Source organism: Sebastes fasciatus, chromosome 2 (assembly GCF_043250625.1).
Source record: "Sebastes fasciatus isolate fSebFas1 chromosome 2, fSebFas1.pri, whole genome shotgun sequence".
NCBI classification, from domain to species: Eukaryota; Metazoa; Chordata; class Actinopteri; order Perciformes; family Sebastidae; genus Sebastes; species Sebastes fasciatus.
In genome coordinates this window covers 21,798,087-21,822,827 of record NC_133796.1, presented here as the reverse complement: position 1 = coordinate 21,822,827, position 24,741 = coordinate 21,798,087, and the positions used below count along the sequence as shown (strand labels likewise).

Sequence of the window (24,741 nt, the reverse complement as noted above, 5' to 3'; positions counted from 1 at the left end):
TTAATTAATACATAAATGATCCTCTTAAAACAAAGTGAAGTCTCACAGAATCCCTTTGTGAGTATGTACATCATTTAGTTTGCTTGTATGATTGTATAGTTAAGATATAATGTCAGTGTGAAGTGCACATCTGTGTTGTCAGGTTCCTGCTCCTTGACATATGTATTGAGATATACACACACACACACACACACACACGCGCACACACACACTCCGGCAGCTTCCTCCTCGCCTGGCTGGAGTCTGTAAACCCTGAGCTCCAGCCAAGCTCCTGTTGCTGAGGGGAAACCAGCTGCACATTCAATCCTACTGCCAGTTGTCCTGCTAATGGAACAGCCCAGTGCACCCCTATCCACCCCTGCCATAGGAAAACATTTGGTACATCCCATTGGTGCTTCTCTAGCTGGTTTGTCCCTGACTCAGTAGTATCACAGCAGTAAGCCACACGGCAGCACACACATACACACACACACAGCAAGAGTGAGGAGGACGTAAAAAGAGAGAGTTGCAAGAGAGAAATCCTCGGCTAGCCTCTCTCCTCTCAGTTTCCTGGTTATTTTGCTTCCCTGATATGACCCTGTTCAGCCCAAGATGTGAGTATACTGGAGGTTTATCCCTATGTGTGTGTGTTTATGCATGGTATTAGTGGATGTTTGCATGCAGCACTGTGTTTCTGAAAGACAATATTTTCCACTGTGCCTCCCAATTTTTGCATTACCCTCCCATCTTCTACAAGCCTTTCTGTCCGTAGAATCAGCCTGCTTTTAGTCTGAATCCAAGCTTCCTTTTCACTTTTGCTTCATTGCTGTTTTCCCTCCGTATACCATCACATTGATCCAATCAGATGGTGGTTTTTCAAAGGATCTGCAGGATGTTTAAGGTTATGATGTAAACACTGAGATGCATTAAGAGGTGTTTCTGACAACTTCACCAAAACTATGCAGGTACATATGATCAACTCAACCTACAGTCACTTACATTGGCAAGGTCAGCACTTGTTCTCTGGGCACAAAGGCTTGTGAAACAGAAACATCAACAGTTTCATTATACCTGGTGATGGATTTCAGCATGCTTTATTTTCCAGCTGTTCAATGAACAGTGCATCTCTTTTGTGAATGATTCCTGAGCTGCTACATCTCCTCATAACTTCCACACTAGTTCACAAACAGCACTCTACTCACAAAGCTACATGTCTGTTGGGAAAGTCTTCAGTAAAGAGTTCAATAGGCTGAAAGACTATGACAGTGAAAGTGTCTCTCTGTGGTTTATCGTGATGTGGGATCATTTCAGGGTCCCGTACAGTTAAGTCACTGTAATGCAAGAGCCTCCATTCACCTCCTTTGTTGTTGCCGTGTTGTATAGATCCAATTTATTTTTGCCTCCCACCATCACCTCTCTCAACATGCAATCTATTCATAATCAACCTTCCCTATCTTCTGTTTCGCTTTATTTATCTGTGAGGGTTATAATCCATTGTTTATGTTGACAGTGATTACTCTGCATTTAGCCCTGAGAGTGGAAACTAAAGCTTCATGCTTGCTGCTTGGCTCTAAGTCTGACCTGAGGTCATTTGCAGTGCAAGAAATGGAGAGGATGCAGCATGACAGAGAGCGGAGCCTGCCAGCAAGAAGCAGGCACGCTGCGCTTTGACATCCACATTTGACAAATTAGCTTCTCTTCATATGTAGGGTGCCAGACTGTGGCCTGATTAATAAACTGGGAATAAGCAAAGAATGGCCTCTTTTCTGATCTATAAATGTTTTAAACATCAGCGAAACGCACAGCAGGATGCAAATAGAAAGTGTGACAACAGAGCACACAAATTCAAGTTTTATCTTGACAACTTTGTTCTGCAAAGACAATGAAATATAGTTTTGAGCATTATCTTTACCAATTATATTGAAGAAGTGGTGGTAATAAAGAGAAATATACAATACAAAACAGAAAAGAACTGAAACATATCTGACTGCAGCTTCATTTTTCACCACAGTATGAAATAGTTTCTTGAATCAACCAAAGCGTGTTAAAGTGAAAGCAATTTTGCATTCCCAGTTGCCCTAGTTTAAATGATTGTTGCAAAGGCGTTAGTCATAATTGCTTCGTTATTTCTGTCTTTTTGGGTGGAAAGTTTGAGAAAAGAAAGATGTGTGGTTACAAAAGATTGTTTTTTTCTTAGATTTAAATGATGCTGTGTCAGTCCTCGGCTTGTACATTTGTGTTCTGCTCTGAAATCAGTTGTGTGATTTAGAGATTAGCTGAAAAATATATAAAAAATTAGGGATGCGAAAAATTGAAAAAATCAGGAAGAAAGAAATTGATGAGAGAAGGCAGAAAATTGAGTGATGTTTTTATCTGATTGTGTTATTATCCCATCTCCCACACATCAGTGACTTAAAAAAATTCAAAATGATGTGTGTGTGTGTGTCAGTACAGGTTTCACGGCAAATTATGTTGGCTTTTTTCTTAACGGCAAGAATGAAACTTGGGGAAAATGGCAGTAGCGGTAGCATGTGTGTGCACATGTTTGCACAGAAGATGAGGCTGCTTGCCAAAAGGATCTGTGAACATAAAATCTGTGCTGTGTGTGAATTCCCTAAATTCACGTGTTTCGGCAGAGTTCACGGCTGTCTCTATGTTTCGTTCTTGAGTTTTACGGTCACGTACATGAGTCACCAAGTACTAGTAATTAAATCAAATTATTAATATTCGACCCTGACAGAGAAGTTCTTTTCTTCTCAGCGTAGGTGAAAGCACAGGTTCACATAGAGCAGCTGGTGGAGAATTCAAGAACACTTCAGCAGGGTGGATGCTGGCTGACTGACAGACTGACTGAGGTCTTCAAAGGCCATCTAATCTCCTGCCTCTGCTGGAGATGCAGAATAATTTAGAATAAGAAAAGCTTTTCCACGTTGTTACTGTGTTATTTTCTTTCCAGGTAGTGTGATTAAGCCGGCTCTCACTTTGGCTTGGTATGAAGCGACAGTCTGGCATTCAGCCTGCCATCCGTTGATACTAGCACAGTGGCAGACTGTAGACCGTGGCAGAGGCTGAGGCTTTCTAACTCATTATGGCTGATCATGTGTGACCTTGATGTGTCCTCTGGTGCCCTTTGCTCCTATTTTACAAACGTGCTGTCCATGAGATTACTGTTTGAGTTCTGTATGAACTGTACTAGAGTCTCTTGGGCTTGTCCCTGATTTAGCTGTTCTGTAGTGAGAATAATGGCTCCTCATACAATGTTATTATGACACGCTGCCCATGATAATGATACAATTATCATACAGGTAATCAATGATATGTAATATCATGAACAGTAATTATCTTTGATGTATCCCAACATCAGTGTTGGCAAAACATGCCACTGGCATGGCAAAATAATCCTTCAAAAATCACGAATCACTTCTTCATATAATATACTATACTCGGGCTATCAGTTGTACGTTGCTGTTTCAATGATCATTCATATTTAATGATTTATTTATGTTAGAGTCAAATGTTTTCCTCCCTTTTTTAACATTTCACCTACAACCAAAACTCTAATAAGGAAAAAACAAAACAAAGGATTATATTAAAAGAATGATAAAAGGCACAGATGAGAAACGCCTCCTATTTGGCATGTTATAGAAACATTTATTATACGCCTGTGTTGGATACTCGATTCTGATTGGTTAATCACGGCGTTCTGCTATTTCTTTATAGCAGACCGTTGCTATGGGCACAGTTATGATGTCAGACTCTGGCGTCGGCGTCTGGCATTGCTCGCTGTACATTATCCTTTACTTAATACATTTTTTGTTTAGAAATTGTAAACAGATGTTTATAATGTATTTGTAAATAACTATAATTCCTCCTTTGGGCATCCATAAGTGGAAGCTGGTGTATAAACAGATAATGAAGGACAATATAGTAAAACACAGTTGTAATATTTAAAAATATGTCTTCATAGAAGAAGTTATACTTTTTGTGTGGCATCATTCTAATTTATTTCATTCATAAACTTTTTTCTGTGCAAATTAACTGGAACACAAACCTCAAAACGGAAAATAGCAATTTACAATATAATATAATATATAGTTAATTTATGCAAGTAGCGGTTATGGTTAGGGTTAGGGTGAGTCTCGAAAAAAAAATGTTAGTCAATGTAATGAGATGTAAATATGACTGTGTGTGTGTGTGTAGTCTGCACTGGAGAAGCTAATTGTAGCACACAGGATTTTGTTTACCAAATAGCAGCCTGATTACCTCCTGAGGTTTTGCTCCCGTAGAGCGAGACAACTGTGCTCAGCAGCATCCTCCCCTCTTCCTGTGTAATGGCTTCTTCATGCAGTCAATCATACAGTCGCCATGTTGCTCAGCAAACACATTATTAAACTCAGTTTTGTTGCCTTCTGCCCTACAATCACTTTAGCCCCAATCTGTGTACACGAGGAGCTGTCCAGTATGTTTTTATAGATGTGTTTCTGATACACGTCATTCTTCTCTTTTGTCACCTTGTAGTGGAGAAAGATAGTCACTGTTATTTAAAAATATTGGTGCATGAAAAGTATGGCCTATCCAGTAGAGTTGGGTTACATGATGTGAAACTAGTTATTAGAGTGAGTTTACAGTAATATTTGTAATAATATGATAACCCTTAGAGTAAATTGTGTCTTTGAGGCTTCAGTGCAACTTTCTGAAATAGTTGAAATAATCGTTTTACCTGAGTGAAATTAACAATTAATGCTCCTACTTGTTTGGGCATTATATTAAAAAAACATATTTATCATATGTTTCACATATCTATATATAATGCCAGTTTTATTCCCTTAATATTGCCAGTTTAATGCGTTTTGAGGCATTTAAAACATGTCTTTAAATTTGTGTCTATATTCCTCATATCAACAACACAGTGGTAGTTTGCATGCATGCACGGCTCAGGCAAATAATAGTTAATGGTTTCTGCAGCAGCGGCCAGCTCCTCACCAGCAGAGTTGGCTACAGAGACGCCATCCAGCAGGTCACTGTTTGACTAAAACTGTCAGGAAATTATCTCTGCTGCGGGAGGTAGAGGCACATACACGTGTCTAAATTTCTTTTCACACATTCAAGCCCATACTTAATTAATTGTAGCTTCCAGCCATTTGACAGTCACGCTGTGTGAGTGTATGTGCAGCTGGCCCAGTCACACTCCATTCACCACCCATCTGTCCATGTCAGACCGGCCCCCTCTCCTCTCCTCCTCTTTTCACTTCTTTTCCACTCTTTTACGCTCACCTTTGGTAAATCACTGCTGAGCCACGACCAACACGAACAGTGAGATGTTGGCATATCCTGTAATCAAGATGGCTTGTGGTTAATTGGCCCTTTGGAACAATGTCTGCAGAGGTGTTTGCAGGAGACACTTACGAAGACAGAGAGACAAGGTTTGGCTTTTGATACGAGTCTAAAGCTGCACCAGGTTTCTGATGTACGCTTGCAGACGGGAGACAAAAATGGAGGTGGACAGCTGGCTCGGAGTGGCAGAAGCAATCAACAGAGAGTGATGGATGATAGATGGATGTGAAAAACAGGCCACTGTCGGTGTGAGTCAGCCCTTTAGTCATTATCGTGTCAAATGATGACATCAACTACAACAGTTGAGGTTCATTTGGCTCAAATAAAGAATAAACTCTGATGTAGGATGAACATGACCATGGCCCCCCATGTACCCCTGCTGTGTTGTGTTATGATGCTCTTTACTGTGTCAGTACAAAGAGTTAATTGGTTGCTCTTCCATGCAGACATGAGCATGAGTGGAGATTTGAAGTCCAGCCGCTCCAGGGCAGCGAGTAAGAGGGCCAGCAACACCACTTATGGGTGAGTATAACCCCCCATACATACACTCCCCCCACACACTCTGAGATAATCATGCGCTGTATTATTTGCTGCAACCCTTTATCTGTAACTCAATGGCTGCACCTCAGCGTTGCAATCAATGCAGCATTATTCGTTATTAGCTTCATACCAGCTGTGTATTGATTTTAGCCAGAGGTGTTGTCTCCATCCGTCAATGTTTTAATCTCTCTGTTGATGTAGTGCACACATATGACTGGAGCTGATTACTGTTTATTGCTGGCGGTTCAATACGGCGCCGTGGAGCTACACTAACATTAACTGTGGGCTTAGATAACTGGCGGAGGGAGTGGAGGGCAGTGCGAGAGACAACAGTGTGTAGGCCTTCATTACTCTTACCCCCAACTCTCTCCTTGAACTGTGTCTCTCTGGCTGCAGCTTTGCAGGCTTGAGCTCTTCTAATGAGCGTAAACCACACAAAGTGCTCTGTTGGTGTGAAGTTTGAGCTCTTACCCCACTGACTCTGACAGTGCATTTTCTCCTACATGTCCTCTGGAGGTCCATATATCAGCCTTCATATAGCAGTGGATGTGGAACCAATAAGCAAGGCCCTTAGAAAACATCACATAATCAGAAAAGAGAGGGGAGACACCATTCCTGTTCCTGAACCGTTCCTGAAAACTTACTTTTAGTTCCACTTTCACAGATGTAAAAAAATAAATAATGAAATTGCTGCGAATAGCTGCACCAATACAGGCACACACGGCTTTTTGCTGACAACGGAGATAGTGAGAGGAGAGACTCACATTAAAGCAACTGGGGTAAACATAATAAATGATATTGAAATACTTTGCAGGACACCCACCCTAGGACACCAGAATGCAAAATAGGTTAGGAATACAAACAAGAATAGGAAATGCATACTAACAGATGTAATAATATTGATGCCAACTTGTTTGTCCCGAGCCAAATCAGCAAATCTCATTATTATTCTGCATAACTGGGACTCCACATATGTTTCCAGCTCCACTATAAATACTGATATTTTTTCATTCCTTGCAGCTCCATTTACTGTTCCTGTGCTGGCTCCCTCATAGCATACAGTATTTAGAGATATACATACTGCAGTATGGGACATTATATATTATGTCCCCAGCATGTCCTTCATAACAGTTAATCCAGCTCTCTGCCTGTGTGTGCTCCCTCCTCCACTCTTTCTGACCTTCTCTGCCTAAACCTTAAACCCCCAAACGTTGTGTGCCCATTCCACCATGTAGTTATTCAACAGCGTGTGGCCATGCATTAATGAGGTTAGTCATCCCACACACACACACACACACACACACACGCACGCAATGACTAACCACAAGTGGAACACACCTGAGGTAGCAGCCCTGATACAGCCTGAGATGACATGGACTTAAAGTTGGCTCTCTGTGGCCATTTCAGGTTTATGGACACATCCCCAAGCTGAGAACCTGTCCAGTCTGTACACACACAGAGAAAAGAACAAGACTAATAGTCCACAGCCATGTTAGCGGCTTTGTGAGGCTGAACTTTATGGTTTGGATATAATGTCATATTTCAAAACTGAAAAAAATAAGCTTAGAAAGGTTGAAACTCAGTGTTTGAAAGGTTGAAATCTAATAAAAAGGTTTTTTGCAAGACTGAAACTAAGTTTTGAAGGCTTGCATAATGCTTTGACAGGCTGAAAAAAATGTCAAACATTATTTTGTATTTGAGTTTTCCTTCTTCACAACAGCAGCACTTTTTTTTTTTTACAGTGTTTCTCCAATGCATTTTTCAACCCGGTCTCAGCGGAAGGCGTATGAATAGCATGACATTATACAAACATTCTGCGTGTCCTGAGCACGCATTTTAGCTTTTTCACGTGGCATTTGTACGCCACACAACAAAACTACGGTGGCGTCCGCAGTTAGGTTGAGGAAACAAAACTACTTAGATAGGTTTAGGAAAAACGTCATGGTTGGGCCTGAAACAACGTACCATGACTACGGAAAAAATGTCACAAATGTCACTAAAAAACACATCACAAACATAACTTACAAAACAACACACCGGTCTCAAACACCGGTCTCCTGGTTAAAAGTCCTGTTTATGTTGAAAACTAGTGTGCATATGTTGGCAAAAAAAAGTTTTGTGAAACTTGTGTTTCGAAAGGGCGTATCTTCATTTAGAAAATTTTCGTATGCAAATTTGCACTCATATTGCAGACTGTTGTTTCAGAGCTGAGTTTACAACAGCCACTTTTCAGAGATGTGCCCACACAGTTGCGAGCTTGCGAGTTACGTGATTTCTGGCCATCCCTAGTGCTATGCCGTTAGCATGGCTAAAAAGATTCATGTGCATATGATGTGAAACTGCAAACATAAAAAGTGATTACAGTGGTTTCATTTTCATTGGAAGGCAGCATCTAAATGTGTTTAAGTGTCTTTCACTGCACAGCACTTTATAGTTTTTGAGTTTTAGGGAAGAGAGAAATACATTTTAAGACAAGCCAATCTACATGATCATTTCCCAGAATACATACAGCTAAAGTCACAAATGTAAATCATGGCGAGACAGCCACCAAAAATCTCTCTGTCCAGACTCCAATAATCCTTCTTGGTGGTGCTGGCAGCCTCCTCCCACTGTTCTCACAGAGCTGGCCAACAAACACTACTGCCTGTGGCCTAGATTACTTTAGGAACAAACTTTCCAACTCATGTCTAAGACGCTAAAGCAATGTAATCTGTTCAACAAACACCATGCAGGTTTCCAGCATTATATTATTGCAAGAAAGTTGGATTATTTAGCTCAAAAATTTACATTTTCACCTCCAGTTAAACTCATAAAAGCTTTTATTTTATGTGTTAATGTAGTCTAAGTCATTTCTTGTCCCATGATAGCTGGCACATTTTTTTTCCTCTTCTTCCTCTCACATATGTCTCCCCCCCGGCCATCTGCTCCAGAGCGACCCTGACAACATCAGGGTTTTGTCATCATTTATCGTCCGTGCTTTCTGACTGTCACAGTTCCCCTCTAGCTTGGCGAGTCCCAGCTGTGGAAGGAGGGATGGGGTAGAAAGGGTAGCAATCGTTTCGCAACCCAGATGCTGCTGCTGCTGCAGCCGGGGCCTCTGTGTGCTCCAGTGCACTACTACAAAAGCTCACTGTACTGTGTGGCCTGTATAAGGAGGATCAGGTGCCAGAGGAAGGGCCCCAGAGGGGTGTGTGTTTGTTTGTTTGTTTGTGTGTGTGTGTGTGTGTGTGTGTGTGTGTGTGTGTGTGTGTGTGTGTGTGTGTGTGTGTGTGTGTGTGTGTGTGTGTGTGTGTGTGTGTGTGTGTGTGTGTGTGTGTGTGTATACCATTATCTAATGATTTTAATAGCTTTATGGGTTAACCAGGACAAAAGGCTGCTGTATTAAGCAGTTTTTGTGTCTCTCCTTCCTGTTAATGTTGTAAAAAAGACCAAGCAATATTACAGTAAAGGCCCTGTTGTTTCTCTGCAGTCATCTAGCACTGATCCTTAGTTGTGCGGTCGTCGCTTTCTCTGTAGAAATGTCCGTCCTGTGTTCAGGTCATTACACTGCTCATTTTATTATCTGCTCCATTTTGCATCTCAGTGGAGAGGGTACTGGCTTGAACATCAAGTGGCAGAGCGTACTGAGCATCTGGTCTCTGGTATTTTTGTCTGCTTTCTCCACGCGCTTCGCTCTTTTAATATTCTCTCATCTGTTTTAATTATCAATTGGGCTGGTCATAGAGGAGTTTAAGTTGGGATGGAAACGATGCAGCGGGCTCATCTCTCAAAGAGACTAACGGGGGCAGGAGCAGCATGTTCTCACTCCCAACTCGTCAAACACCGATTGCTTGGTTAGTGGCCCTACGCTTATATGACGCTCTAGGTACCCCTCTAGCGTCAGTTTTGGACATGTCAGGGACGGCGTGTCACTTTCCAATCGTTACATGCATAGTTTCTTTTCAAAATAAACTTCCGTGTCATACAGTTTCTGCTCGTTACATGCTACATCTGGTGAGTGTGATGTTACGATAACATGACAAAAACTATGAAAACCAAGATCGAGCTGCTCCAAACCCACTACACTCATCCATCAAATTAAATGAAAATCAGGCCAGTAGTTTTTCCGTAATCCTGCCGACAAACAGACAAACAAAAAACGAAAACATAAACTCTTTGGCGAAGGTAATGAAGACAGAGGTTGTAATAAACCTGAATTGTCCTTTACGGGTTTTTTAGGTGCAGCATTAATAGATGGATCAGTAAAGCTACAGCAGCTTTTTTTACTGAGTGTATTTTAAGTCTCATTTGTTCCCATGCAACACTTATTTCGTCAGATTGTGTATGTTAATCTCGCCTGAGGCTCGGCTGGCTGATATCTGTAAAACCACCACAAGCAGTGAAAAGCAAAGGGCAAATGGAGGCAATCTGCAGTTAAGAAAGCAATGTTGAAGTGCACCCGTTATTATGAAAAGACATATTTCTGCTGTACATGTTTCTGTGACATCACTCTGATTATTACAACACAGCTGAGTGCCAGCTGTTATGACAGCCACCCACAGCTAAATCGGTATGCTCAACATCCTGATCATCTCTTTAAAACATGACAGTTATAAATATCTAACTAAGCGAGGAATCTCTGTCCGTCTTTCTGTCCGTCTGTCTTTCCATATGTTCCTTGCATATCTATAACCAATCATCCGATCTACTTCACAATTGGTGGGTATATTGCTGGGGACCCCATGGAATGCTTTATCGAATTTGGTGCAATTTGGACATGTTCAATATCAATAAACCTTGAGTAAACAAGCAAATGGTGCTCTGTTCAGCAGCGGGGGCGGGGCTTCAGGGCTCTGCAGACGAGCATGTCGTCTGCAGCGGGCAGACCGGGGCTCATTGAGTGCATTTCAGTTTTGCTGCTGGATGCTGGATGCTGGATGCTGGATGCTGGATGCTGGATACGTGACAAACAAACTCTTCTTCACTTCCCCGGAGTCACTCGACACTGTTGCAAGCAGCACTTCCTTGGGTCCAAGCAATCAGCCCACTACGAACGGCCACGCGCTATGAACGGGCATGATCCCCCGGCAACGTTGCAAGCAGCAATACCGGGAGTCTACAGAGGGCCAAGCAACACCGCACTAGTTATTTAAAAAGAGGGGGTTGCATAATGAGCAGGGCCACAGACTGGCAGATAATAACTCATATTTATGTATTAATGGGAAAAAATAGCATGTTGTTGCTTGTGAAAACACATGAATAAAAATATGTAAAATAGATGCAACATAGTGCTCGATCTACCCTCGACCCTTTTCCCAGAGTGGATATTGGGTTATGATGATGAACTGTGCACAGGTTGCTCCTGGTCCATGCAGGAGTCTATGTGAGCTCATGACGGGGGGCTGTGTGACTGTGAAGGGTACGATAACCATCCTGCAGGCTAACACATTCATTTCTTTACAAGACATAAAAGTAGCTGTCCTGTGTGTGCCGACTTGGCTAGAAGTCATTGCAGCAAAAAAAAAAACACCAAAAAATCACTTACTACTGCATGACATTGGTTTGGGTTGTTCAGTTGTTGTATATTGAAAAGCACTCCAGTTCACAGTCATGAATTTCTCACCATTTTCTTCACAAATAGCAAGACCGCTCTGCTTGTGTCTGCACCTCGGTGAAATGAAGTTAAATGAAGAGAGATCTAGGCCAGTGTGTCAGTGTTTTCTTTGGGAGTAGCAACGGCCAGAGTCCTGGCTACGTCAGACACTACGCGACCAATCAGGTCAGCGACTGACTGTAGAACAAGCATGAAATCTGTCGCTTGGTGCATGTTTAAGACCCTGGCTCACTCCCAGCTCAATATTGCAAGATTCTGTGTGTTGTGTCACATAAATCTATAAATTTACCCCACACAGACCTTTCTAACATTTCCGAAACTGACAATCCGATCAGCGCATCCACTTTACACAGCGACTGTGTGGAGGTGAGAAAGTAGGCATGATTTAAACTTCTCTGTTAAGCTCTGTTTTTTATTACAACTACTTATTTCTGTTTTTGTGAGTACAACCGAGTGCCTTTGAAGAGACTGTCGGTCAGTATGTGCCCTTTAGGGCTGCATCTATTGATTAATTTCATTGTCAATAAATCTGTTGATTATTTTATTGATTAATACATTAGTTATTTGGTCTATAAAATGTCAGAAAATTATGAAAAATCTGTTTTTCCCAAAGCCCAAGATGACAACCTCAAATGTTTTGTCCACAACTCAAAGATATTCTATTTACTGACATACAGGAATATAAGAAACTGATTAATCCATTATTAAAATAGTTAGTGATTAATAGTTGACAACTAATCGATTCATTGATTAATTGTTGCAGCTCTAGTGCTCTTATCTCCATTTGTACAATTAATCGCATCTCACTGCGCCTTCAAGTGTAGTCATTTGGAACAACTATACAACACTTGTCTTTAAATGCACTGGGACGACACTTGGTAGGCACTAGTTTGTTTGAAGCATACCGAACCCAGCATCCTCACACACCATCCCTGAGAGTGAGTGACCAACATTGGCAAGAAAGTGTATAGCTAAAGCAAGCTCTCTGTACCTTCCCCTTCCACTTCAGCATTTTACATTGTCATTGACATTTTCATTTTTCTGTCCAGCTTTTCCTTCTGTTCTTTGTTGGATTTCTCTCTGCGTGGATGCACAGACGATGTGCTGTCTGCAGTCCATTCCTGGGAGAGATGATGAGGGTGGGGGAGGGGTGTACTGTAGGTAAAGGTCAGTGCAGTCAGAGGTGGATGTACTGCTGGGGAAAAGGTCAGTCAGTACAGAGAAGGGAGGAGAGTGCATCTGCTGGTTTCAGGGCCACTGCCACAGCTTTTGAGACAGCAGAGAACAACTGAAGATAGAAGACGGGTGGATAAAGAGAGAGGGGGATGAAGAGAGCGATATGTAGGCTTGATGCCATGTGACATGATGCTCTGTGGAGAAAGGTCATGAGTCAGTTGTGGTGACACCAATAGCTGGGGGCATGATGGCAAGAATGACCATGATCGCATAACTGAGGAAATGAAAATACTTTTCTAGCCGTTTCAGTGGGTGTCTGTGGGTGTCTGTGGGTGTGTGTGTTGGTTTCTATCCATATATTTTGTAGCTGTGTTACCAAGCCAGATGACTTATCTCTCCTGTCCTGCAGGCTTATCAGTCTACAGGGTTGGTCCCCCTGCTAATGAAGTCATCTCTATCCCTGCTGCCTACTCGACGCTGCGAGGAGAAAAGTAAGGGAGGCAGGCGGGAGCAAGGCAGAGAAGGAGGCATGAATAAGGATCGATGCAAAAGACACGCAGGGTGTAATACAGAGCAACAACAGTACAGTGTGAAACAACTGAAAGAGAGAGGAGTAGATAGGAGAGAAAAATGTGGAGAGAGAAAGAAATAACAACAGTCAGGGAGAGTGAGGGGTGAAGAAAGCAAAGGAGGGAAAGCAAGTGAGCACTGAACTGCGTGTCATTGGCCCCCTGGCGTGAACAATCCATCTCAAATTGATCTTCCAGCTCGGCCCAGCAGGGCATTCTGAATCAATCTCAAATTGATCTCAGTGCCAGAGGTCGGGAAAACTAGCAGTGGAGCTTATCAGAAATATAGTGGTGCTGGGAGGATCTGACAGGGAAACTTATCACACTGCACAACAGGAAATGGGCTCTGAGCCCCCGGGGCAGCAAGAGGACGAGCCTGCTCCCTGCGCACACACACACACACACACACACCACACGCACACAGACTCACACACAGATTCAATGTCTCTGCGTGTACCCAACACAACCATACACTGACACATGCTCCCCAGTGTTCAGCACAGTACGGAGAGGGTATACTGTGCATAGACACAAACACATAAACAAACACACACTGCTCAGGCATCGGTACACACCTAGAGGCTACATCAAAAAATAAAAAAGTTTGCCAGAGCACAGTATGTCAATATATTTTAAGTCAGACAGGTGAGATTTGAGGCCTGGAGCCCTTAATGGCTTATAACACATTTAATGTGTCCTCAGCAAGGCTGTGTGAAAGGCCAGAGGAAGGACAATCAATACTGGCTCGCATTTAGACGGTCAGTCAGCTTAGGGGAGCAACCTGCCTCTCCAGGCCCAGTGAAAAATAAAACCATATAAACAATTGTTCAAAAGTGACTTTCACCACATAGTATCTCTGAAAAAACACTTAGAAAATCCAGTCCAGGAGCATACAGGACCTTCACGCACATGCCACAGCTTCCTAAGCACAATGAACTTGCGTACTCATAAAGTTATGAGCTGTCTGCTGATATTTGGCAACTTTTGGAGACGGCAGTGTGCTGTTATTACTGTGTAGTGGTCAGAGTTCCCATTTATGTTTCTTGAGGGTTGTGGAGTGTTTTTTCCCGCTGCTCGGGTCACCAGATTGAAGCTGACAGCAACTTTACACAGCACGACCAGAACGCGCAGAAAACTAACTCAGAGTTCATTTTGATGACAGAGAGAGCTACAGAATGACACAGAGAGCAGGTTGGTGGGCAGGGCCGGACCTACACTTTTTGGGGTCCTAAGCAGGATTTGGTTTGGGGGCCCCCCTCATTGTAATATGTTGCTACTTCACATGGCACTGAACCAATTTGTGTATTGTAAATATTAGTTTAAGCACACATAATGTAGAAATAAGCATGTAGCAAGACTAAAGTGAGACCTATTAGCAGCATAATATCTTAAAGTTTACAGTGAATACCCCCTAACTCTATGAATGGTCCTTCTCAGAGCCTTTTGCTCGATCTGATTAAAGTTTGATGCATATTTTAGTGTTATGTTCTCATCTCACCTGTCTTCATGTCTGAGATATCCAAATGTAGAAAGGATATGACACGATCTAAAAGATGTGATGCACATTTTTACCGGTACCTCGTAAACATTTTAGTAACAGTAACCAAAACAATAAATCAGCAGTTAGTTCGGAGCACTAGTTTGGAATACTATAGGCACGTCTTATTTTAATCAAATGTATATTTTTAATTGATTATTATTAAAGTATTAAAGTGACCTTATATTAGGGTTTAAAGTGCATTTGTGTTATTGACTTCTTATGAGGAACTTCTAAATATAATTATTTGTAGGGACACAGTAAATTCCAAACTGGTTGAAACATCCACCATGCAGGAACGTACAGTATAAGAACATAACATATGGCTGTTGCAATGTGAAAAGAATTACCAACCTCCAAATGTAATTTATTAAACAAGCTGTCAAAGAATAGCTTATGAAGATACGTGTTGACTTTCATTCTTGTTCATTCATTTTGTTTAATTATTATTATTATATTTATCTAATACAACCACAAAATGTGATTTTATGCTTCACCACAGAATCCTGGGAGTGCTTGTTTGTGGGGGAGAGTGAATTACTTACTTAGCCTACCTAAGTTGTCCATTTCGCGTGTCTCTGAGCTTATAGTTTTGTCACTATTTGTTGGCAAAAATGGCACAAAATGTTGTCAGTTTGTGCCAAGTTTGATTTTTATTTCATTAAAAAAGAGACCAGGAGGCGCTAAGCAACTGCTTATATCGCTTAATGGGTCGGGCCGGCTCTGGCGAGGGGAGAAATGAGAGACTGAGGGAGTGAAAGTGAAAAAGAGTGAGCAGGGGAGGGGGTGTCTTTGAGCATGTCAGCGATTGGGAGGCAGCAGGAGAGCCTTTTCTCGGCCTGGACTGGAAAAGCTCTCTGTCAGCACAGAGGGGTAATGGGGGTTAGCAGAGTGTGTAAAAGTGTGAGTGTGTGAGTACAAGTGGCTGCATGTCTCAAGGGGTACTACAGAATATCGGTGACCCCAGTGACCCTCAGGATACGCGCATGTATGCACTCACAATACCAAATACTCACTCTCTAGAAACTTGCATATATAAGCTTTTAGTGAATTTTATATAAATGGTTTCTTTCACGGTGTTTGGCAAAAAAAAAAAAAACATCCCATAGGAGGTTGAAACCAGCAACTCTGCAGAATCAACTGCCACGATACAAAGACAGATGCTGATTTAAAGACAGATCATTAAGTGGACACCCTGTTGTGGCCATGTCTTCAACCGCCACAGTGCACAAGCACCAACTTATGCTAATGAATGCTTCAGCAGCAAAAACAAGCCAGACCTTTTTTTGACCTTTGGCCTTCATGAGGGACACACACACACACACATGCACACACACTCACTCACACCTCAAAGTCACCTCCTGCAGCTTTACTGTACACTCCATTTATTCTTTCAGTCTAACCTGTGATACCTACTGACAAATGCCCTTCAAATACCACGCTCACGTCCTGGTGTTTTATCATTTCGTAGACCTTCCCCTGCTGACTAAATTTATAGATCTTTTTTCACAGCAGACATTTTGACTTGTCGTAGCAGGAAAAGCACAGGTTTGTTCCATCAAATGTCACAGGAAGCCAGCAGCACCCTGGACCTTTAGCTCGCCTAAATGAAATGCAGTCGATATTAATATTATCAATGTGCTTTTCCTGCTATGAAAAGCCAAAATGTCGGCTGTGAAAAAGGTTTGTTGTGAATGCTGGCTCACTGACACACTGCCATGGCTTACTTGGATACTTGAATAGAGCGGCGCTTGTGTTGAGCCACGAGTTATGAGTTATGAATAACACCTGTGATTTTCCTGCTATGATGAGCCAAAAATGTCTGCCTTAAAAAGATATCTATTCCCTTTACTCTAACCTCAACCATTACTATAACATACTGTGGAGGTGGGTGATAAAGATGAAATCTTCTATCACGATATATGTACATTTTTATCATGATATTATTGTAGGTAACTAGTCTGCATCTGGGTTTGAAAAGGAAGAAAAATGCGTTGAATAAAAAAGACAATATCTCTGGTTCTGCTGCATAAATTTTGACTTTTGTTTTTAAATATGCATCATGAATCCGATAATGCAACACATTCTAACCACTTGTCGTCACTTTATTTTTGGCTTCAAAACCACTATAGTTGGCCTTGACGTTACTTTAGTTTTAGGCAACAAAACCACTTAGTTAAGTTTAGGAAAAAACATGGTTGGGCTTAAAACTACTAGGTTTGTGAAGTGAAAATGAAACTGAATGTTGTGAACACAGGTCATGAACGAACAGCTGATTGTAACGTGAAAGTGATAGGAGTGCAATGCTAAATCACATTGATGCAAAAATTGCATAAAAATACAATATTGCCATCAACCAGTCCTGATCATTGATTGCCCATAATGACCTAATAGCTACACTCAGAGATAATAAAGGGATAGAAACAGAATGAAAAATGATCTGATGGTAGACAAATATGTGTTGTCTTGCTGCTCATATTGCTAAATGTGTACACATTATCATCATATAATAACCATTTTCTATTATATCCTGTTTACTGTACGCGAGCATTTAGTTCTGCTGCATTACCATTGGATCTCCTTAAACTTCTACTAATGGCTCCTTTTCTGCAGTACATGCCCACTTAGTTTTTGTTCGAGCTTTAAACACGTACGAGTCGTATACTTGTCTCCCTCTTTTAACACATCCCTTCACTTTGGATTTCTCTACCTCTTTCAATCTCTATCTTGACAAAAGTGAGGCAGATGCAGGGAGGTTGTTGACTTTGCGTAGCTAATGTTAGCTGAGGTTAAAGTTTTGTCCAGTGAGGATCACAGACTGCAGTCTGAGGTTGACTCTGTAAATGTCAGTCATGTCGATCACAGTTAAAACCACAGACAGCTCTTCGGAGGGCCTTTCTGAATGGCAGCTCATTATTTGCCCTAGATATCCCCTAAATGTTCAGATCCTCTCTGTCCGAGGAGAGAAGTGGATTTGTTTGCTCTGTGGCCGGATGACAAAGTCTGAATAGACACAGCTACTCACACACACTTACACACACTCAGAGCTTTTTTGTGACAGCGTCTTTTTTACTTTCCTTTCCAGCGAGCAAAGAAGTTAATTTTAGCTCGGTGTAACCACGCTGCTTTGCCCTTCATGCAGTTGAGCTGATGTGACTTTTAGCTTTTAATTCTTCGATAATTTCAGGACAACAGCATAGTTCAGGACACGGAAACGACGCAGGGGCTTGACAGGGTTGAAAAGGCTGAAAGGATTAATTACTCCAGGCAGCCTCGGGTAACCTTTTAACTTTCTAACGCTCTAAGTCGGTTCCGACGGGGATAGTCGCCCCTGTTAGAGGAAGTGTCTTGATATCTGTGCTCCTCAAGCTCTCTACGGGTAACGGGTGGAGGGGAGGGGTCTCAGCGAGCGCCCTGGATGTCACTTGTCACCTTACTGCTGTGTAATGCTGCTAATTAGCACTAAATAACCTGAACTCTGAAATATCCAATTACTGCTCCCAGCGAGACCCTGAGCTTTTGATGAATGGCAGCGAGCTAAAGCAGTTGGCCCTCCTGGAGAGAAGCCACACATATTCAGAAGTACACGCACTGCCTCACTAACAGGCAGATGACATGTAAACCAGCTCTGGTTTCCAATTTACTCTAACTCCCTCATGAGCTCCAACAACAAGCTTTAAATCAAAAAGAACTTTCCAAAGTTGGTAAAAAAAAAAAAAAGAAGTAGCATCGTTGCTCATTTTGTTACGTGTTGGGTCGTGTGCAGATGGTCTCAAGTCATGCAGAAGAATTGGAACTCTCCCACTCCAAACACTCTGCCTCCAGGAGGCTTAGAGGGGCTACTGAGGGGTGCATGTTTCTACAGCACGTACACGTCGAGCTAAACCCACACTTATCTACATATGCACATATTTATGGTGTGCAGACATACCTACACCCACATACTGTTTACAGAAATCACTACAGCGCACACACACAGATTATACTGTATGTCTTCTGGTGATTTAAAGTTGGAGTTTTTTGGCTCTATTTTTAGACTTGCTTTGTATTTCCGTATCAAACAGAGGCCAAATGTAGCACCTGATCAGACTGGATTATATGAAGTGTTTTTTACTGTGACAACAAAACATGTACAGTATTATTCATTAATTCATATCCTGTCCTGCAAGAGTGCTAAATGAGTTATTAATACAAAAGCTCTTTGGGCTTTTAATCACAATAAACACCTGTAAAACCGGCTGATTTGAAAGGCAGATTATGTTAATCTTTTGTTTAGACAGTCCATGGTCCTCTCCTCTCCTCTCCTCTCCTGTTTCCTCTCACTGTTATGTTTATTTTATGTGTTTGGTGTTGCAGAGCTTCTGTTCAGGTTTTTGAACCTCTTCAGTTGCCGTGAGATCAAAGCCCTGCTGCATATGGTGACATTAAGGTTTAATGGTTACAGACTGTAACAACACTGTCTTGTCCCTTGTGGGAAAAAACTTGAAAACACCGTGACGCATGACTTAGTTTTTCCAAATAGTCACTTTTCCATCACTGCTCGCTGGTAATGATGCTAAAAACACCAGCTGATTCATGGGACTCACTCATTATTTCCAACTCTGACATTCTTTGGCGAATCAAACAGTGACCACACCACGCTGCACCCGCCTCGTCCCTGCCACGGCTGATCCTACAAGCTGGCTGCATCAGTCAGGAATGTCCACACCCCGACAGCTGTAGGGGAATCTGACTCATCCCTCCCTCTGTCCCCATCCTCCTTGTCTCTTTAACAATGGCTCCACTCCACCCTCTCTCGCTCTCCCTGTCCTCTCCACTTTATCCACTCTTGTTTGAGAGCTTTGGCATGTTGGCTCTGCCTCCTCCTGCCATTTGAGTGTTAGTTTACCACTGATGAGTGCACCTATGAGGGGACAAGAGGGATGCATCCTGATGGACAAATGGACCAAAGAAAGATTAAATCGTTCTCCTATGGGACACTCTTTATTGACTCCCCTGTTCCCTGGTGCATGTCTTTTGTCTGATATGTACTGCCTGTTATGCTCCAGTACTGGCTCCCGTTCAATGCCTTATTGATGCAGCAGCAATCCCCAGCTCCTCTCTATCTGCTCTTCCGCTCCTCTCTCCGACGATGTGGCTGCAATCAAACTTAAAGGGCTGTCAGCCATTCAGGGCTACTTAAACTAAAGTGAGGAAGGATGAGTGCAATCTGACATATAACCCTTATCTATGAACCTCTATTTCTCCCACTGAATAAATTGCTCTCGGGCTATAATTTAGCCTTGATGCATGTAGGATATAAATCTATGAGCTCCTGGAGTTGCCATTATTCTAGTACCTCTCATGCTCCTGCCTGTAGCCGTGCATCACCATCCTGCAGCACATACAGTACGTCCAAATGATGCAGACCAGCGGGCCAAGCAGTAATGGATGTCAAGGAGCAGATTACATGGTAATGTGTTATTGATCGGCTACTGTCCTGCACACGCCATTGATTAAAGCAGCAGAGTGTGAGATCGCTGCATGTTTAAGTAGGATCGCAGGGAATAATAAAAATGCTCTTTGTCAAATGTTAATTCTCCCTCAGGACGAGTTGTAAAAGCTGCTGTGTGTGCGTGCAATATGGATTGAGTCGTCTACTGCAATATTGATATTATAGATAAAATAACCAGATGGGAATATCAAATAATGTCAAATGGGAAAATCAAGGAACTTCATTACAAAAATCCTCTAAATCTAGTATTGCCATAAATCAGGCTTGCTCATTGATTTGCATCCCTCCAATGGAAGCAGATATATTAAAGGGATAGTGTAGTGTAGTGGCACAGTGTAAACTGGATGGAAAGGTCTCTGACAGTTGACGCATATGATTGACAGTAAGGCTAATGAATAAATAACTAATCATTATTTTCATTGTTGATTAGTCTTTTGATTATTTTCTTGATTAATCGATTAGTTGTCTGGTCTATAAAATGTCAGAAAATGGTGAAAAATGTCAATCAGTGTTTCCCAAAGCCCAAGATGACGTCCTCAAATGTCTTGTTTTGTCCACAACTCAAAGATATTCAGTTTACTGTCATAGAGGAGTAAAGAAACCAGAAAATATTCACATTTAAGAAGCTGCAATCAGAGAATATAGATTTTTCTTTGGACCGATTAATTGATTATCAAAATAATTGGCGATTAATTTTAATAGTTGACAGTTAATCGATTAATCGTTGCAGCTCCAATTGACAATATATGTCTTCATGTGTACAAAACCCCAACCAGAGCAAACTAGTGCATTCAGCTAATGTGGCATACAAATAACAACTGATATGAATCAGAAATAAAATACAGTTTTGTTGTTGTAATCATCTGTGTCCATGTGCACATGCGTGTGTGTGTCGAATGCAAGTAGGCGTATCTGAAGCATCACTTGTGCATTTTACAGAAAACAAGAAAGACTCAGGGGAAGAAATAGTGAATGTGAGTAAAATGGAGAGAAACAGCGACAGTGATTAAATGAAAGGGAAAGAGGGAGTAGATTAGCTCAGTCTGTCCTCGGAGAGTGTCTGAGAGAGAGAAGAAGCTGCCAGCACTCCCTTCATCTTCCCCTCCTCCCCCATCAAAGCTCCTCTGCTCTCATCTTGATCACACTCACCCCTAACATCCCATGGTATCTTTCTTCTCTTTCCCTCTCTCTCTCTGTCTCTCCCCTAATTGTCAATCCATGAACACAAATTCTCATTTTTGACGGGCAAGAAGAAAAATCCCACTGCACAGTTTTACGCACAGTAATCTAATTTCTTCTTGACTGCATGCTGTTGTCAGTCTCTCTGTGTAGATGTGGGTTGTATTTCAATGTGTTGTCTCTCGATTGTTCTGCTTTGTTATGTTTTTCTCATATGATTCTGGATACGGGGGCCATGTTGACGAGTAAACGCACCCTGTGTCTGTAGCTGGGTTTTTGGGTTCTGGTGAAAATACTTCACATTTTCTATACCACCAAGGCCATACTTGTTTCTGTTTCAACAGCTTTTTCAAATTAAACAACAAAATGCATTGTTTGTCTGTCCATGCTCTCCAGAACAAGCGTTTTCTGATCTGATGCCACTATTGACAGGATGACATTGATTGTCACTGCCTTCCAAATCTGTTACAAATCATCAAGTTTTACTGACTACGCTATGGTTAAGGTTTGGTTAGGTCTTGGCACTAAAACAACTTAATGGAAAGATCACAAAGTGACTACTTTGTTAAGTTTGGGGGACTATCATTGTCATGGTTAATAACCACTTGGTTAAGATTAGGGAACAATTGCAGTTATGGTTAAAAGTATCCAATGTCGACTGCTGGTAGGAAACGTTTGACCCATCTATCCACCCCGACCTCCTTCCTCTGCCGACATTGTGGCTCTATAACAGCGTCACACTATTTTATTTTACTGTGTCACACCCCTTGCTGTCACTTTATGTTTCGGCATCAAAACCACTCAGTTAGGTTTAGGAAAAAACAACATGGTCGGGCTAAAAACTACTACGTTTGTAAAGTGAACATTTACCTGAACATTGTGAACACAGGACACAAACAAACAGCTGATTGTAACGCGAAAGTAAAACTTAACACACGGGACATGAACAGCGGTCTCCTGGATGAAAGCCTTTTGTTTGTTGGACCCATCCACCCCCACCCCTGCTTGTGTGTCTCTTTTTGCTCTATAAACTACGTCACCACACTCCCGCAGCACTTTCTCTGAGCGTTTAAAGCGGATAGGTTTACATTGTAGTTAATAAAAAGCCTGGTGTGTGTCATACCGGCGCTAAAGGGTACCTTGTGTGGCGGTATCACATGACGACGGCCATGACAAAGCCTCGGTATTTGACGCCCTGGGAATGAGAACGGACTAACCTTTTTTTTTTGTGGTCCTTACAAATGAGAATCATCATTCCTACGGCTATTTGAACCTAATTCGACAGATAGTAGTTTTTGAGCATTTGCTGAAACCACCACTGTTTTTCTTGTCTCTCCTGATTGGCTAGCAGGTGTGTGTTAAAGTTGTACCTTATATAAAAGCATACTGTGGTCTAATCATGGAAAAGAGTAACTGTTAGCTACCCTCGACACATTTTCCACTCTACAGTCTAACGGTCTGTCCTATGGTTTCATCAGCTGGATTTTCATCACTTCACTTTGATGTAACAACCTTTTTTGACCTTTTGCGTTTCAATCACAAGATATGGAGCTCTGGGAGTCGCTGCTGGGACTTTAAGGGGAAATGAAACTTAGAGGGAACATGGAAAGGCTCATAACCAGCAAGTGTCTTTGTCTCTTATTCGGTCAAATCGTGACCTGACACCAAATCCTCCCGACTCTTTCTACTTTTCAACCCATCAGAATCTCTCCACCTGCTTCCTATTTATCTGTGTTTGCCAAATGAAAAACATTACCAAAGCAACCGCACATTGCCACAAGTAAGAAATGCAATCAAAACAGGTCAAACCATCTGCACACCTATCTTCATTCGCTTATTGTTTAATGTTTCAGTCACATAGACCTTGAGACATACTACATTATGTTTGTCGAATAAAAACGGGGAAGCTTTCTGCACACTCTTGACCTTTCAGCACTAGACCTTGATCTGAGTATTATGTCCATGGATGCAGGTTTCTGTTGCTCCTATTTGAGCAAAAGAAAATGAATTTCGAACTATTTGCTCAGAAGTTGGGAATAAAGATGTATTTAGTGCTTTACTATTAAAACTATTAAGCACAAAGCGAGACAGGCAGGCTTGTAACGGACAAAAGAATAGAAAGAAATAGATTAAATGCAGGAATAATATGAGCCTGATAGGAAATACATCATTCTGAAAAAGTGAAGGAATAAAAATGAGTCTTCAGATGTTTTTTGTTTTTTTAGAGTTCATTAAATTGGATGAACTTTTATAAGAGGTAAACTATTTCAAATTTCAGGCACAAAAACAGCAAATGCATGGTCTCCCTTAAGTTGCTACATGTACTTGGATACAACCTCAAACAATCTAGAAATGCACTCAGGTACTTCACCCTGTAGCACTACTTGATAGGTAATTACCAGAGTTTTATATTTAACTCTAAACTCCACTGGTAGATAATGGAGAGAGGCCAACGTTGGAGTAATGTGCTCCCTGTGCTTTCTCTTTGTTAGAAGATGAGCTGCAGTGTTTTGAACCAGCTGAAGGCGAGCTGCAGCTCCTTGGCTGAGGCAAGCACACAGAGAATTACAGTTATCTAAGCGTGAAGACACAAAAGCATGGATTCATTTCTAAGCACTTTAAAGGAGGGAATATGTCTCATCCTAGAATTATTTCTTAACAGCAAAAAAGCATGATTTAACAAGTTTGCTAATGTGTTTGGAAAAAAAAGTCAGACGAGAAAAAGGGAAAGAAGCGTGTAGTCTGCGAGGTCTGATCTGATGATTCTCCCTTTATTTCATTGCATTGTTTTTGGCAACTGTTCTGTTTTTTTACATAATACTGTGATATGATGAGCTGGGGCTCACAGGTCAGAAGAACTTAGCGGCAGATTTCAACTTGACCTGAAGCTTTATTGTTAGCAACAGGCACATATAAGCTCAGCAATAAACAACCAACTGTCAAATGTCTCTGTAATCTGACTGCATTTGCTCATGTGAGTAATTGTGCAACAGGTCAGATGTGAAAACAATGGCTATATTATGGAACACAATGAAGAGGACATTAACACCATTAAAAATGGAGGTGCTCACATAACATTAGACTTATGTTCATTAATCCTTTTCTACAATGCATGCTGGGAGGCTTCCCTGCACTTAACCCCCTGTGGTGCGACAATAAGAGAGGTCAAAAGTGGCTCTATATTAATAAATAATAATAAATGAATAAATTCTGTCAGCATCAGGAGGGACGTCCTTAACTGGTCCAATAGCTATTATCAAATAGAAGCCAGTGTGTGACGTAGATAATCTGAATTTATTCTGAGGCTTGTGCTGCTCATCATTTATATACATGATTTTGT

General features: G+C 41.6%; 1 protein-coding gene across 1 annotated transcript in view; it reads left to right on the top strand.

Annotated features, from left to right (window-relative positions):
- The first annotated feature begins 415 nt into the window (after positions 1 to 415).
- Positions 416 to 24,741, top strand: part of LOC141754826 (uncharacterized) — a 39,415-nt gene continuing 15,089 nt past the window's right edge. Inside the window, exons 1-2 of the mRNA XM_074614207.1 lie at positions 416 to 593; positions 5,760 to 5,835. Coding sequence (XP_074470308.1) covers positions 572 to 593; positions 5,760 to 5,835 — 98 coding nt within the window. The 5' untranslated portion in view covers positions 416 to 571. The remainder of the gene's footprint in view (positions 594 to 5,759; positions 5,836 to 24,741) is intronic.